At 48.6% G+C, this 18,233-nt stretch overlaps 1 protein-coding gene across 1 annotated transcript; it reads left to right on the top strand.

Annotated features, from left to right (window-relative positions):
* Positions 1 to 6,160: 6,160 nt before the first annotated feature.
* LOC146075828 (2-acylglycerol O-acyltransferase 2-like) lies at positions 6,161 to 17,687 on the top strand. The gene is made up of 6 exons (XM_083185465.1): positions 6,161 to 6,407; positions 9,598 to 9,776; positions 11,151 to 11,355; positions 15,384 to 15,558; positions 15,647 to 15,846; positions 16,817 to 17,687. Exons 1-6 carry the CDS (start codon positions 6,314 to 6,316, stop codon positions 16,969 to 16,971), a joined length of 1,008 nt encoding a protein of 335 aa, XP_083041591.1. The 5' UTR covers positions 6,161 to 6,313; the 3' UTR covers positions 16,972 to 17,687.
* The last annotated feature ends 546 nt before the right edge of the window (positions 17,688 to 18,233 follow it).

Genomic DNA, 18,233 nt, shown 5'->3' with positions numbered 1-18,233 from the left:
CTTAAGGTATGTTTAACCCACTACATGCCTATTGCATACTTGCCTACTTTTGAAAACTAGTTTCAGGGAGATTATAGTTGGTAGTAGAATTTTACACAGCGCCCCACTGAGGGGGCGTGTCATGCTCCTCCCAAAGGGCGTGTCTAGTTCCATATATAAAGAGATTGTGAAAAGAGATTGTGAACGTGGCACCTAGAAGCGTGGGTGTGTACTGCTACATCTGAGAGCAATCTTTTATAATTACTTATATACAAATGTAGATGATCCCCAAAGCAGTTAGTAAGAGATACTATACTTGGTAAAGTGCTGGGAAATGGTGCTGATGATTCAATGTAAATGTATCTATCTCTCATTCCTTTTTTCCCTAAAAAATGTAACAGTGTAATGTGGGCTAGGTAAAATGAGGGAGATTGGTAGACTAATGAGGGAGAGAGGGGGATTGCTGGTATGTCAGTGAGTCTCCTGCAGAATGGGAGGTAACTATGATGTAACAGTGTAATGTGGGCTAGGTGACATGAGGGAGATTGCTAGACTAATGAGGGAGAGAGGGAGATTGCTGCAATTTCAGGGAGTCTCCTGCAGAATGCAGGAGGGGAGGTAACTGTGATGTAATAGTGTAATGTGGGCTAGGTGACATGAGGGAGATTGCTAGACTAATGAGGGAGAGAGGGAGTTTGCTGCAATCTCAGGGAGTCTCCTGCAGAATGCAGGAGGGGAGGTAACTGTGATGTAATAGTGTAATGTGGGCTAGGTGACCTGAGGGAGATTGCTAGACTAATGAGGGAGAGAGGGAGATTGCTGCAATCTCAGGGAGTCTCCTGCAGAATGCAGGAGGGTAGGCAGCTATGGCCTATTGCAGTTATTCATAACTGCAAGAAACATAATTTTAAAACATCATTTTAAAACAGTTTACTGCTCAATAGCCTAGCCTCTCTACCTCCTGGGCCCCTTGTCAACTGATTTCTAATGTGACTGCAGACAAGGGAGAGGGAGCCTGGTGACTGCAGACAAGGGAGAGGGAGGAAGTTACATTGTGGTCATGATGCGTGACACATTTGTTTTTTTGTACGCAATACACCGCACCGCTAAACACAAGCCTAGCGGTGTTTAGTAACAGTCACACAGCATATCTCTCCCAGTAAGAGCTGCCCTTAGAGATGGCAGAACGCCAGGGTCAGCTGCCGCAGAGGATTCTGGGAAGGATCCGGTTGGATCCGTCTCAGTGAACTACAGTATATGATAAGAAGGCTCCTGTTAAGCAACACCATCTAGAGATGGCAAGCTCTGTGCAAAAGAGAAATGTGGGCAACATTACAAGCAGTGGCGGATCCAGAGGGGGGCTGCAACACAGTCTAAAATTAAAATAAGGGAGCCACATCCGCTGCCAGTGAGTCAGTTAGGAATGGCAGTTGCTGGGTCTCCCCTATTTGAATTTTGAACTGTGCTGAATATTACACAGCGCAATGCTGTGAACTGTTCCAGGCGGCTTTCCCAAATAATCTCTACCCCCCAAACCCAACCCACGGCGCTGCCCAGGTATTGTGTAATAATGCCTACATGCCATTCTCTTTTCACAATGCTGTGTCCTGGGCATGCTGCCACTCACAGCTGGTTGAGTGCATTAGGCTGGCACCAGCTCCCCCTGTTTATGTGACCGCAGCCAGAATGATGTGAGGTGTCTCTTGGACTCTCCTATCGCTTGTTTATACGCTGTACTTGAATAACATTAGCTGACATAAGCCTATCCGTGGGGCCGTGTACCCGTACCCCAGCCGCCTGTGTCCTGACATGTGACTGTGACATCATCTTTATATACCTAGGTGGGGACGTCGGGGCCCCAATGCAAAAGTGTGATCGGCCCCCTGTGCATCATCATAAAGTAATTTGTGGCCCTTATTCTGGTTGACTCGCAACCAAGGGACACTGCCCCCCCCCCCAAAAAAAAAATCCGCAGGCATGTGAATGGATGATTTTCATAATCCTCGGGTGCGGGGGATAAACCTCTATGGTGTCTCAGACTTGCGGGTGCCCTGTGCAAGGACAGGGTGGGCAGCTGACATCCACCGGTGTCAGCTGCCCACCCCCCGCACCTGCCTCCCCGGGCAATTAGCATGGGAAAGCCCAGCGTTCTCATGGGAATGCCCATGCAATGCTGGGAGTTCCCATATGCAAACCCAGGGGGGGGGGGGGGATTGGGCACCCTGCCGCTTACCTGCTCACGGGGGGGACAATGCTGCCGAGTCCGGGGGAGTGGATGCGGCCGCTGCTGCCAAGCAGAGGGGGGAGCCTCCGTTGCCGAGTAGAGGGGTGGGAGCTCGAAGCGCCCGCCGCTGAGATGGGGGGGGGGGGGGGCACCGCTCACATGGCTAAAAGTAAGTTTGTGTGCTGGGGGGGGGGGGGGGGGGAGCTGCTCCCATGACACCCTCCAGTGGCCGTCCCCCTAGGCAAATGCCTGAGGCTGCCTAGTGGTGGCACCGGCCCTGTAGTCACACACCAGCTTATGACTCACACTATGGACAGTACAGCTACTGAACCAGTGTTGATGGTTTATTGAAGTATAACTCCTACAGCCGTACTCACTGTTGTAAACACACTGGTGGTGGGAGACTCCCCATTATCTGGGTGGTCTCCCACATCCCTGGAAGTGTAGGTCAGCTGGCACACAGATTGCTGTTACATGCTGTAGGAGCGAGCCAAAGCTGGATGTTACACGTGCGATGGGGATCCCTGTCTTTTTGAGTTTAGATTTTCCATAGAAATGTCATTCCAATGAACAATGTATTTCCATGCTGCTGCGGCTGCCGGTGTTACTGTGTATATACAAGTGGTAGACACTATACAGGATTTACAGAGGATTTACTGCCTGCACATGGAACATTTCCATCCGCTTTGTATTCAGCATTAACAGTATTAGTATATAGGATCTCTCTATAGGATTAGCAGTCTATTTATAGCGGATCTATGTATTGTGTGTGTGTGTGTGTGTGTGTGCGTGTATGTGTGTGTGTAAGGCATGTGTTACTTAACTCCACTCACTGCAATTGGTTCCTTGCCTTGCATAACTTTCTGAGATGCAGAGTAGATACTTTCCTACCACTAGAGGGCGCCTCATCCACTGATTGCCTGTCTAAAGCACCGATTAGAGATTTTTTTAACGATTTCCACACACTACCCCTGGAGGAGCCTTGTGGTACTTGTGTATTTTGGCGGCGCCCCAGATTTCCATAGCGCAATGTTTTAATCGCATCGCATGCCATGCACCCGATGGCATGCGATGCGACGCAATTTTTGCCCCCTATACGATGAAAGATTGCATAAGCACCCTATAGGGTGCTTTTAAGCACCATAATGGGTGCTTAAAATGTTAAATGCGCCCCCACGCCACCCCCCCACTATAAATGTGAACCTGAAGCGTGGCGAGCGCAGCAAGGGGCGGCGGTACGAGTCCTCCGACCTTTTCATACCCCCACTATCCACGTCGGCATGGAGTTGAGAATAGAAAGTGTGGCGAGCGCAGCGAGCCCGAAGCGTGGCGAGCGGACGCGGATACCTTCACAGGTATCGGAGTCCCCTCGCGGCCTTCACAGGTATGCGCTCACCACACTTTCTATTCTCAACTCCACGCTGACGTGGATAGTGGGGGTATGAAAAGGTCGGAGGACGCGTACCGCCGCTCCTCGCGGGCTCGCTGCGCTCGCCACGCTTCGGGTTCACGTTTATAGTGGGGGGGGGGGTGGCGGAGGGGTGCATTTAACATTGTAAGCACCCATTAGGGTGCTTATACAATGTTTAATCGCATCGCATTGTATGGCATTGAATGCCATATACAATGTCATACAATTTTAAAATTGTATGGCATTGTACAATATCGCGTGATATCGCGTCGCATCGCATACCATCGTATGCCTTATGGTATGCGATGCGATGGGCGCCGACAAACTACACAAATACCAGCCTTGTAAATAAATAAATAAATAATGAATTAAATAAATAAGTAAATAAATAAATGATAATATCTAATTACCCGTGGATAATGTCTTCACGGGATGTGTGTTTGTGTCCTGTTTTTTGCTAATTATACACCTTGAAAAAAAAACATTTGAGTGGCGCCTCAGCCATCTTCCTACCTACCTGACTTGGAGGGCACCGGGGTAGTTGGATCCAGCTACGGGAGTGCCAGGCCATCACCCCAATCTATATATATATATATATATATATATATATATATATATATATATATATATATATATATATATATATATATATATAAAAGACAAAGAGGTGCCCGATACCGCGCACTACGGTTTTGTTGCAGCAACTCTGAGGATCCCCTGTTAGGCGGGACCCAGGTAGGTTTAGAGATGAAAAAGGAAATAAGAGTTCAGAGTGCGCTACCAGAAATTACACAGTTTTTTTAAAACACAATATGATTTAATATAAAAGCCTTATAGGCAATACATAAAAGTGCAGAAATACAACAGCTTTTTTATTTCAGCAAGTTTCTGTTATTCACTTGGTGAAGCAGGCCCAACGCGTTTCGTCATGGAAATGACTTCATCAGGGGCTTATATGTAACATTTTTGATAACCAAATGGCACTTTGTACAACTTCAATTATCATATACACTGGTCGATTTGTGTGATATACACTGGTCGAGTTGTGTCAATAATACAGTATCGAAAAAGAAACAACATAGAAGCTTGTTTGTACCCGTGATCTAGGGAAGGAGCAACGGCCAGTTCTTTTTAAGGCCCTGATATGCGGGGGTTAATAACCACAGAATAAAGCCTCAAAGTAATTCCTTTGTGACAAAATGGTCCCATATGTGTTAGGGCAACCGGGTGTGCACTCTCTGGAATCCAAAAGCTGAATCGGATTTTGGATTCCAGAGAGTGCACACCCGGTTGCCCTAACACATATGGGACCATTTTGTCACAAAGGAATTACTTTGAGGCTTTATCTCCAGTTTATCTCTTCGCCAGGCTTAATACATCTGCCCCATTGTGTTTTAAAAAAACTGTGTAATTTCTGGTAGCGCACTCTGAACTCTTATTTTTATATATATATATATTAGTGAAACATAGGGAAAGATTTCTGTTTTTCGCTCCCCGATGTTTTATCGCACCTAATTGGATTCCCACCTACATGTAAATATGATGGTTAGTTTTTGGCGTTAGTATTTTTCTACTTACATTTGGTGTGCAGGGGTTTATGTCAGCGAAGGCCGTATTGGTTAATAGACAACCTTTCAGATTCCATTAATGAATGAATGAATTAATTAATGGGATACAAAATATACTATAGAAAGTAGCAATACTTGTGTAATATATTTGTTGTCCCTTAAATTAAATGACACTTCCATGATGAGTCTATGAGATTAGCTGAAGAGGCTCTGGGGGTTATCCAGACCTGTACGCTGAGGTCCAAATTCCCTCCCCCGGCCGATGTTGGGGGAGGGGCACGAATATACGCATGTGCAGACCACCGGACACCTGTGAACGCTTGGGGCGGGCAGTTGATGTCATATGACTCACCCCCATTTCAGCCATCTCCATCCAGAGGACCGTGGCGGGACCTTAGCGCCTAGGATCGCATTGCGATATGCGATCCTATTGGTGGCTTGCATTAAGCAGCACACGCAGGGCTCTCTGCATTCCGGACATTTGTACATCGGACAGCATCGCATCCCCCCATAGAAATCTATAGGGGCTGCCGCTGCTGGCGGGACGGGAGGGCTAACAGCAGGTATCAGAGATTCCTGCTGGGGTCCCTTCTACTTAAAACATAAATGGGTGTTTTCTGAGAATTTTGCTGCAAAAAATCAATGATAAATGGGCCCTTATACGGCCTAAGGGGCTAGCATGCTGGGACATGTAGTTCCACAAGAGCTACTGTTTAAGTTCACAGAAGCACTAGTATATCTCATTTCTATGACCTACACCCCCCTTGGCGCTGCCTCAAGTCTTTTCTCAATGATTTCCAGCCTGTGCCAATCTCCCAGAGACCCAGCGATTGCTCAAAATCCCCTCACAGGCTGCAACAGGCAGCCAATGACAATCTGCAGGGAGGAGGTGTGTACCCCACCCCGATGGTCCAGACTGGCTGACCCCAGACGTTGGGCAACACATGACAGTACAGTATATATGAGCGGGCAATGAGGTGGCACATCCTCTGCCTGGCAGGCCTCTCCTTGTCTCCCTACCCCGTGTCCTGTGTGTGCCACTCCCGTATTCCCCATCTATTGCACCCCCTGCTATTCCCCTCACCCTCACTCATTTGCTCTATCAGCCCTGCAGAACCCTTTTCTAAAAGAATGTGGGTCCAGTTCGCCCCCCTCAAGATCCCAATGAGCAGGAGGCTGCAGACGGCGGCTGTCTTACAGTGGACGGTGTCATTCCTGGCAATGGGTAAATTCTGCAGCATATTGCACCTCTTTGCAGATTCTTTGGAAATTAATTTTTTGGGGGGGGGGGGGGGGGGGGTGTATCAAAGCTTGGAGAGAGATAAAGTGGAGAAAGAAAAAGTACCACCAAGTATCAGTCCATGTCATTTTACAGGTATCTGGCCACTGTGTCGACAATTTCAAGGTCGACCACTGTTGGTCGACAGTGACTAGGTTGACACCTAAGAATGGTTGACATTCCTTAGGTCGACAATGACAGATGGCCGACACAAGCTTAAGGTTGATGTGGACATGTTTTTTGGGTGTAGCCCGACTTGGTTCATACTTTACTATCCATATGGGCATAGAATGGGAATAAAATAGTGGGTACTTGTGTATTATCACGGCGCCCACGATTTCCATCGCAGGGCATTGTTCAATGAAAAATCGCATCGCATGCGATATGATCGCATGCGATGCGATGCGATCTCACCCGATTTTTAATTGTACAGGCACCCAGATGCCTTCTTACCATGTTAAATGCCCCCCCGACCCGATTTTTTATTGTATATGGGTAATTAGTATGTTAAATGCCCCCACATTGTTAACGGCCCCCCACTATGAACGCCATCCCGAAGTGTGGCGAGCGCAGCGGTACGCGTCCTCCGAACTTTTCATACCCCCACTATCCACGTCGGCGTGGAGTTCATTTTATATAGTGTGGCGAGCGCAGGGAGCCCCACGCGGGGACGCGTATACCTGTGAAGTTATGCGCGTCCCCGCGCGGGGTTCGCTGCGCTCACCACACTTCGGGCTCGGTGGCTCGCTGCCCTCGCCACACTTTATAAAATCAACTCCACGCCGACGTGGATAGTGGGGGTATGAAAAGGTCCGAGGATGCGTACCGCCGCCCCTCATTATAATGGCATGCGATGCGACGCAACTTTAAAATTGTATACTCAGCCCGGGAGAAGGCTGAAATCGGGTCCATCGCATGCCATCGCATACCTTATTTAGTGGTATGCGATGCGATGGGCGCCGTGATAATACACAAGTACCAAATAGTGTGCCGAGCGCAGCGGGATACTTATACGGTGTCCTTGTCGACATATGTCGACCAAGACACCACATTTTTTGAAAAACTCATGTCGACCTTTTGACTGCCGACCCTGTCCATTCCGATCGATGGTACCATTAATGGATAACCTCAGTTTGTAAGGGAACCATCGATAGTTTCACCCATCGATGGTCACTTTAATGTTCAGTGAATTGTAGGCCAATGAGGATTCAGGGGCGTGGTTTTACAGGTGTTAAGGGGCGGTGCTAAGCTTCCTGTCCCAATACCCGGATGAAAAAAATAAAACAAAGTATTCAATAGCTCCTTCGATGGTGGGTAACCATGTGGTCATTTTTAAATCATCGATGTTCGGCAGCCATTCCTAATCAAAGGTTTACAATGTCTAGGCGTTTGGTGTAAAGCCACTCATTAAGCAGCGAACGACCGCTGATTAGCGGGCGGTCCTGAATCAGGCCCTAAGACTCAGCCATAAAGCATTTTATATTCACCTGCATTTCTGAGTTGTCTTATTGATGTGTGATGTTGTCTGATTTATACTTGGACATGAGATATGTTATGCAAAGTCCCCCCGCGGTTTGCTGTATTACAGAGCGGCTTGTCCCATTTAATCGTTCTTACTTGTTGCATGGTTTCCCCCGGCAACCAGATTAAACAAATTCAAACAGCCCCAGCCAGGCAGCGCTCTCTCTCCTGCAGACGAAGTGCAGCCCTAGGCTATAACATTATATTTAGTACAGCCGTGTTGGCTGCCAGTATTCATTATGGTTCAGGATGATAGATTGACGGTATTGTTTGGTAGTCTAGGTCGACTCCATACTGTCGACGTGCATTATGTCGTCAGGTACAAAAGATCAACAGATGAAAAGGTCAACGGTCCTTAAGGTCAACACATATATAGATTGACTTGACAATGGTATCTGAATGATAGATCAACAATGTATTGGTAGATAGTTAACAGGTCGGCATCGTATGGTAGATCTGCATTGGGTCGACAGGTAATATGTCGACATAAACACACGTGTATTCAGTGTAGCAAATGGGCTGGTGGGAATGGTAGCAGCTTACACAGTGCCGCCCATGCCCCCATAGTGACGGAAAGCAGGGGCGTGGCTTGTGGCCCTTGCATCCCTGCGAGACCAAGCCCCCTTTGGCATAGGCCACGCCCCCATTTCGGCAAGTGCGGATCAGCCACGTGAGAATGTTGGGAGGTACGCTTTTTCATTTTTATAAGCTTTAGTATATTTACTCCCATGGAAATCGCCCAGTGATGCGGGTGCGGGGGGTCACTTAGAGAGAGGCACTGAAGGTACCCATAGACGGTCCGTTCCCGGACCGTCCGTTTTGTACTATGCGATGCGCGCTCCCGCGCATCACATAGTACGGTACAAAAAGTATGTGCTGCACATTTTTGTACTAGCTAAACATCGTATCGGATCGCATTGCATGCACTAGGCATGCACTAGGCATGCGATCCGATACGATGCATGCTAATTAAGACCCAAACGGATCCGTTTAACAGACCGTGTATGGGTACCTTAAGATATGCATGCACCTTCGCATCAAATGATGTGGGTGTTTTCCCATAGCCTGCGAATAAATGTTTATGTTAAACACCCATTCGCAGCTGTTCGTGTGAACCCAGTGTGCGAGGGGGGGGGGCGGACCTGCAAGCATCTGGGGGACTCGCAAGGCTGCGAATGCATCAGCCTTGCGAGTCAACCAGAATAAGTTCTTCTGTACAAAGTAGCTTAATGTTTACATAGATAGCTGTAAAACCGGTGCGATATACAATGTTCCTAAACAATGGCAGTGTCTCCAGTCATGCGGGAGCAGTAGTAGTTTATTGTAACAGTCAACATTTCAAAATATTATCATACCCAGGCTTCAACCCCATGACCTTCTATATAGCAGTCAGACACCTTACTCATGAAGCTATTTGCTCATGCATTGAATGTGTACCTTAGGGAAATTGGCACTCAAGTCAACTCCACTCGTAGGTCTGCATTGTGTTTTTTCCTAAATTATTCATCAGTAAAAATTAAAGTATTATTATTATTATATATTAGTTATATGGCGCAACAAGGGTTCTGCAGCGCCTAGTAAAGTATTACAGCAGTATGTTCCTCTCTCCCTCTAGCTCAGTGCTCCATCATTCTATACATCCTGCTGGTTTGCTCACAATATTGGTCCCTAGTCCTCCTGTATACGGTCTGGCTGTATTTAGATTGGGACACCCCATCCCGAGGGGGTCGGAGGTCGGAGTGGGTGCGGAGCTGGACCGTGTGGAAGTACTTTGCTGATTACTTCCCTATCACAGTGAGTACAACAGGATAATCTATGACACATGTTAGAAAAGCTCATCCACGGGAGCCAATCAGCAGCTAGCTTTGATCTGCCTAGCCAATGCCAGCAGATGTCTCAGGCTGCACTGGCTTTGGTGCTGATTCGCACCAATCAGCTATTTCAGTGCCTAAGGTGCAGTGGATCAGTGATAGCTGACATCTGATTGGTTATTGCCCATAGTAAATAAAATATAGAGTTTTCCAAGTTGCAGCATTGTACACTGTGGGATATGTATGTGTCCGTGGGAACCTGTGGGTCTCCAGATATATTTTTGGCGGATAAGTCAGGAATGCTGGGACTTGTAGTTTTACAGCAGCGAGGAACTAATGAGACAACATGGGAATTTCCTTGGGTACTTGTGTATTTTGGCGGCGCCCCCGATGTCCGTCGTACGACGAACAGATCGCATCGCATCGCATGCCATGCACCCGATGGCATGCGATGCGATGCGACGCGATTTTGACCCCCTATACGACCAAAAATCGTATAAGCACCCTAAAGGGTGCTTTTGAGCACCCAAATGGGTGCTTACAATGTTAAATGCACCCCCACGCCACCCCCCACTATAAACGTGAACCCGAAGCGTGGCGAGCGCAGCGAGCCCACGAGGGGCGGCGGTACGCGTCCTACGACCTTTTCATACCCCCACTATCCACGTCGGCGTGGAGTTGAGAATAGAATAGTGTGGCGAGCGCAGCGAGCCACCGAGCCCGAAGCGTGGCGAGCGCAGCGAGCCCCGCGAGGGGACGCGGATACCTTCACAGTTATACGCGTCCCCTCGCGGGCTTCACAGGTGTCCGTGGCGACGCGGACACCTGTGAAGCCCGCGAGGGGACGCGTTTACCTGTGAAGGTATCCGCGTCCCCTCGCGGGGCTCGCTGCGCTCGCCACGCTTCGGGCTCGGTGGCTCGCTGCGCTCGCCACACTATTCTATTCTCAACTCCACGCCGACGTGGATAGTGGGGGTATGAAAAGGTCGTAGGACGCGTACCGCCGCCCCTCGCGGGCTCGCTGCGCTCGCCACGCTTCGGGTTCACGTTTATAGTGGGGGGGTGGCGTGGGGGTTCATTTAACATTGTAAGCACCCATTAGGGTGCTTAACATTGTATAAGCAACCATTAGGGTGCTTATACAATGTTTAATCGCATTGCATCGTATGCATCGTATGCCATGCACAATGGCATACAATTTCAAAATTGTATGCCATCGTGCACTATCGTACGATATCGCGTCGCATCGCATACCATCGTATGTGTTATGGTATGCGATGCGATGGGCGCCGCCAAAATACACAAGTACCTTTCCTTGAAGTTAGTAAATAAATAATGACTTTGTACCCTCTTGCAGTTGGTACGGACGGCCCCGCTGGACCCTGGCCATAATTACATCTTTGGATTCCATCCTCACGGGGTTCTTGTGGTTGGAGCATTTGGGAATTTTTGCACTGAGGGTACAGGATTCTCCAGTCTCTTCCCAGGAATCACTCCCCATCTCCTGATGCTGCCTGCCTGGTTCCGGATCCCCTTCTTCCGGGAGTACATCATGAGTGGCAGTATGTGTCATCATCACACTCTCTGTAACCCTCTCCACTCACTCTGGTCCCTGTGATCATCTCACACTCACTGTGGTCCCTGTGATCCTCTCACACTCACTCTGGTCCCTGTGATCAGATTAATCTCACACTCACTCTGGCTTCCTGTGACCATCTCGCACTCACTCTGGCTCCCTGTGATCAGATTAATCTCATGCTCACTCTGGCTCCCTGTGATCAGATTAATCTCATACTCACTCTGGCTTCCTATGACCATCTCACACTCACTCTGGTCCCTGTGATCATCTCACACTCACTCTGGTCCCTGTGATAAAATTAATCTCACACTCACTCTGGCTTCCTCTGATCATCTCACACTCACTCTGGCTGCCTGTGATCAGATTAATCTCACACTCACTCTGGTTCCCTGTAACTCTCTCACACTCACTTTGGCCCCCTGGGACCATCTCACACTCACTCTGGCTCCCCAAGACCATCTCACACTCACCCTGGCTCCCTGAGACCATCTTACACTTTCTCTGGCTCCCTGTGACCATTTCACACTCACTTTGGCTCCCTGTGACCATCTCACACTCATTTACAGCGCTGGGGAAGATGTGCGCCGCTGCTGCGGGAGGAGGGGGGTCCCTGCGGCTGCTGAGGGGTACCTGTCAGCCTGAGGTCGGTAGGGTTGATGTGCGCCACTGCTGCGGGAGGAGGGGGGTCCCTGCGGCTGCTGAGGGGTACCTGTCAGCCTGAGGTCGGTAGGGTTGATGTGCGCCACTGCTGCTGTACCTCACCCTGGCAGCCGGTCCCTGCGGCGAATGGACAGTCAGTACTAGTTCCCATGCGCCAGAGGGACCCCCGCCACTGACTGTCCATTCGCCGCAGGAACTTCGCGGCTGCGGGGGGAGGTACAGCAGCAGCGGCGCACATCATCCCTACCGACCTCAGGCTGACAGGTACCCCCCCTCCCTCATCCTATATATATTTTATAACCCCCTTGGCAACGAGCAAACATTTTTAACGACATCCACGAGGAAAGGCAGGGCTGACCCAGGTTAGGTGTAAATGGTGTAGACCCAGGTCCGACCCAGGTCAAAGTGCTGTGTAAATGGGGTATAAAGCAGAGTCAGACCCTGGAAACTCCAGCGTTCAAAGACCAGGGTTTTTGGTGTAAAAGGGGTATTACTCACAGCAGCCAGGGTGCTCATCACCTCTCAGCACTACTGTACCTTATAGCTTCACTCACTGTGGCTATGGAGGGATCAGATAATCTCCAGGGCCTCCCAAAGTCTTTCTCTGCAGCTTAGCTGGCTGTCTTCATGAGAGGCCAGTGCCCTTGCTCCTTGTAATGCTGACTGCTCCAACAGCTATCACTCAGCACCCATGCTCTCTCCATATGCTGGCTGACTCTGTCCTCTCTTTACTTTCACTTTCTATAAACTCCTCATCTCCTCCTGTGCATGTGTAGCCAGCTTCCTGAGCCAATCCGTGCACTAGGAAGTGCCTGCTATACATGTGGACACATGAGAGAAGAAGTTACCTCTGCAGTACCCAGAGTGTCCCTGAAATGAGGCAGCAGAATAAATAAAGCACATGGATGTTTTCCATAACAAAACAACTGATAATCATACACATTCCTGTACATTGCTTCCAAAAAACAGTCCCAATATTTATTTTTGCATACCTCCCAACTTTGCGAGTACAGCAGGCGGGACGCTGCTGCTGCGCGCCGTATGCGCGCCGAAATTTTCGGGGGCGTGGCCTAATTCGGGGGCGTGGCCTATACTCGTGGCTCTCCCGCGAGGCCACGCCCCCATTTTGCCGCTATGGGGGCATGACCCAGAGGCTCTGTAAACCTCTAGCCATGCCCCCAGCCCCCTGGCTGCGGGAATAGACGCTGTGCGCACAGTGTTTATTCCCCGCTGCTTAGCAGCTGACAGGGGGGGACTCCCAACAGCCCCCCCACACCGCGGGACACTGCATACCCTCCAACTGTACCGATTTTGCCGGTACAGTACCGTTTTTTAACAGTCTGTACCGGCAAAATCAGTTTGTACCGAATGTACCGGTTTTCTGCAACACAGGACTGTGTTGGGAGCGAGCGTCCTGGGGCAACAGACCAGCTGTCGTAGCGCCCCATTCTAAGTACCCCGCTCCCCTTGGACCCCGGCATGGAGGTGGCGGCACCACTCGCCCAGTTTGACGAGGACTGGCAGGACTTTTACAAGTTCCGTTTTCCGTCCTCTTCCCCCCGGGAGCAGCAGCCGCCTGGACAAGGTTCCCCCTCAGCAGCAGCAGATCCCTTCCCCGGGGGCCTGGGCGCTCTCGAGGACCTGGCAGAGCTGGACAACGGATTCTCCTTGGAGCTGACACCACATCGCCCTGTCCTGCCGATCACCGAGGAGGGCATGTGTACTGTATTGTAGTGTGATGCAGGCAGCGTGTAGTGTATTGTAGTGTGATGCAGGCAGCGTGTAGTGTATTGTGATGCAGGCAGCGTGTAGTGTATTGTAGTGTGATGCAGGCAGCATCATGGCTAGACTCCCCCCCCCCCCCCCCCCTCTCCTGCATTTTTTTTTTTTTAAAGTATGCATTCGGAAAGGGGGCATAACCACGCCCCATTTATCCATGACCACGCCCCCTTTCAGTAGGTGTACCGATTTCTGCCCTAAAAATGTTGGAGGGTATGACACTGCCACCCGCGGGTGGGACAGCGGGACAGGCCCTGATAATCGGGACTGGCCCGCTAAAATCGGGACTGTTGGGAGGTATGTTTTTGGGGTGCTACAACTCACTTACTTTCTCTCTCTCTCTCTCTGTCTCTCATTCCCTATAACTGTCATGCTCTCATAACTTATGTTACTCTATTGCTCTCTCTCCCTCTTCGTTATCTCTGTGACACTCTCTGTTTCCCTTCCACTCTCTTATTGTTTCACAGGGTGCGATGTATTAAACAATAAGATGTTCTGCGTTTTGCAATACATTCTGGAGCTTGTACACAGTGGGAAATGCCATCTTTAGGTGTTGCTGCCCAAATAGAAGCCTATGGGCTTCTGTTTTACATCTCCCTCTGAGAAGGAACCAATCAGGGAAAAAGTAACATACAGGACAGGTCATTTCTAGACAAGGTTTTTTAAAGATTGCTACAGTAGTAATAACCAAGGTGAGCAGTATGTCCTGAGGATGACATCCTTACTAAACTTAATGCAAGCAGCAGGTGTAGAACTTCTAAGACGCCACCTCCAGACACTCACCTGAGGATCCAGATAGTCGGTATTGGTGTGTGCGGGTGGTGGTGGGAGTAGTAAGCTAAAGTTTGGCCAAAGGTGTAAATAGATGCATCTCAATGGCTTCTGTGATCTGCTGCTGGGTCCAAAGATGCATCCTTGGTCATCTGTGTCAACATCGGTCATCTAAGTGACCCTGAGGTAATGTAGGATGGCCGATATTACTAAGCCTCCAGATGTCCAAAGATGCAGACAATGGCCTTGGCACTCCATGCAAACGGGGCCAACACACCTCATTTTAGAGTATGGTCTCCATAGCCACCTCATATGGTCTCCATAGCCACCGCATATGGTCTCCATAGCCAACTCATATGGTCTCCATAGCCACCTCTTATGGTCTCCATAGCCACCGCATATGGTCTCCATAGCCAACTCATATGGTCTCCATAGCCACCTCTTATGGTCTCCATAGCCACCTCATATGGTCTCCATAGCCAACTCATATGGTCTCCATAGCCAACTCATATGGTCTCCCTAGCCACCTCATATGGTCTCCATAGCCACCGCATATGGTCTCCATAGCCAACTCATATGGTCTCCATAGCCACCGCATATGGTCTCCATAGCCACCGCATATGGTCTCCATAGCCAACTCATATGGTCTCCATAGCCAACTCATATGGTCTCCATAGCCACCCTAGTCCCGATCCAAATGCAGTGTCTCCAACCATGTGTTTGGTAATTGTGCATCTAAGCTTCATGGACTCATGAAAAATTCTTCTTTCTTAACATGAAGCTTTAACCATGTTGTTCCAGGTCTTGTGTCCTCCGACAAGGACAGTGCTTCTCACCTCCTCTCACAGAAGGCTGGAGGGCAGGCTTTGGTGATTGCAGTTGGAGGTCCTCCTGAGGCTCTGGATGCAAAGCCTGGAGAGCTGACCCTTCGAATACTGAGGAGGACTGGGTTCATTAAGCTAGCCCTAACCCATGGGTAAGGAAACAGGAAGGCAGGGAGAGGCAGGGGAGGTTTCACACATCCTCTGAGCCAAGGTGACCACTATTTCTCTTTCCCCTATCAGAGCATACCTCGTCCCAGTTTTATCGTTCGGGGAAAACGACCTCTACTATCAGGTGAGCAACCCTCCAGGATCTCTACTCCGTACCATGCAGGAGAAGATGCAAAGGACTGTGGGACTTGCGGTTCCTCTGTTCCATGGGCGTGGTGTGTTCCAGTACAGCTGGGGGCTGCTCCCACACAGAAGGCCAGTGTATACTGTGGGTAAGTGCTTACTTTGCCTTACATTTGTGTCCAAGTTAGACCCGTTTGGAAGCTACCACCATTCTTAATCCCATGTAACATGGCTGTAGGACCCCTTTGTGACACCAAAACAGGGATCAGAGTAGACTATGGTGGCAGTCCACAGTCATTACAGCGCATGCAGAAGTCACATATGCGATAGACAAGGCAGATGTTGGATTGGCCATTCATGACCTACAGGAAAATCCAACCTCATCACAAAGCAATGGACAAGGCCCTAGCTAGTGGGTTTTCCCCTTTCCTTCAGACTGGTATAGTATAACGCATGTGTGAAGCAGCCGCCTTCATACTCGCCTGTGCTATGGATCTCAGGGGTGATATGCTTGTCATAGGGCCCAACACTCTGACAATACGTATCCACTCAAAGAGTCAGCTGTAGTCTCCTGATCTCTCCTCCCGCTGGTGATACCCAGCCAAGTTCTCAGGTACAAAGAAGTAACAGAGGGTTTTATCATGGTTATATAAGCCAATTGAGGCCCATGCAAAGGACATCATTGTCAGTGGTGGCCAATTAATAGCCAAGAGCAGGTCTCATGTAACCACCACCCAGGTGGGGAGAAACATCTCCCCATATTATTATATAAAACCTAAATTCCCACCGGATCGGAGAGTTGGAACTCTGTGAGTCATTCAGCTAGCGATACCAGGACTGAGAGAGGGAAAAGCGAGAGGGTATGTAATCTAAGAACTCTATCTAATCTTAGAATCCACTCAACAGGTCTTGGTGGTAGGACAGCAAGATATTACCATAGTTAATAATTGCCTCCTTCTGCTGCTCTGGGGGGGTTGATGAGTGAAAAATATATTTTGACCGTACAGTTTCTTTCTATCTTGTTTTTGGTTTGGTTTGATCTCTTCTTTTTAAGAACGTCCCAGTCCCCTCTTATATTTCCCCACTGTTTTATACTCCTCCATTGTATCTCTTCCCCAGTGGGCTCTCCTATCCCGGTTGGGAAATCTGAGTCCCCCTCTGCTGAGGAAATCTTATCTCTACATTCTCTCTATGTTGAGAAACTGAAGGACCTCTTTGAGACTCACAAGACTTCATACGGAATACCAAAAGAACGTCAGCTTGTGCTGTGTTGAGACACCGAAGATGATCACGTGATCAACAAAATTCTATGGAGCTTTTTGGGACTGCAGCACCTCATAGGGTCCATGACCGTGTGTCTCTTTAAGTAGACGGCTTGGGATGTATGGTAAAGTCCATCTTTCACTGGTGGTTCTACAAAAGTATATAGAAAGCAACTGCCACCCTGTGCCATTATACCAAGTGAGGCCACGCCAGCCAGTCGCCACACTGGCTGCATCTCCTATGGTCCACAGATAATAATTCTCATATGAATCAGCAACAAAGAACATCAAGGAGATCTGGAAAACATGCACAGTTTGCCTCTCAGTCATTGCCTTTGTCATAAGTAATATGTACTGTTGTCATTTTTCCGCTAGTATATAAATTAATGAGGACAATTATAGAAAGTGATGGGGACAGTAACATTATAAGTCACGCACGCTTTGTACACTGCATCTGGGGGTTCAGATAAACCTGAGACAGACCGAAGCGGGTTTCCTCTCTCTACCAAGGACACCAGGGCCAGGAAGCGCTCACCTGGGGCCACCTGTGGTCTGGAAGCGACAAGTGGAATGCCAGGATTGTTCTGCGTATTATCTCCGACCGCAGGCACTTGTACATATATACACTGAAGGGACATGTCACTGTATTACAACGTCACACAGCGTAGTGCGGAAGCCGCAGTGTTCTGTGTTACAGAGATGGGAATAAAGTCTATTTATGGGAATAATCTGCGCTGGTTATTCTGTTTTCCCTATTTTGTGTACTGGCATATTACATTATATTGTGCATATTTTACACTATACTGGGCATTATAACTGCATATTACACTATACCGGACATTATAACTGTCATGTTACACTATATTGGACATTATAACTGCATATTACACTATACTGGACATTATAACTGGCATATTACACTATACTGTGCGTTATAACTGGCATATTACACTATACTGGACATTATAACTGCATATTACACTATACTGGACATTATAACTGGCATATCACACTATACTGGGCATTATAACTGACATGTTACACTATACTGGACATTATAGCTGGCATATTACAACATACTGGACATTATAACTGACATGTTACACTATACTGGACATTATAACTGACATGTTACACTATACTTGGCATTATAACTGGCATATTACACTATACTGGACATTAAAACTGGCATATTACACTATACTGGACATTATAACTGGCATATTACACTATACTGGGCATTATAACTGACATGTTACACTATACTGGACATT

Source organism: Crinia signifera, chromosome 4 (assembly GCF_055691185.1).
Source record: "Crinia signifera chromosome 4, ASM5569118v1, whole genome shotgun sequence".
In the NCBI taxonomy this organism is placed as follows: Eukaryota; Metazoa; Chordata; class Amphibia; order Anura; family Myobatrachidae; genus Crinia; species Crinia signifera.
The sequence above is the reverse complement of the archived record's forward strand: the minus strand, read 5'-3'. Positions and strand labels throughout refer to the sequence as shown.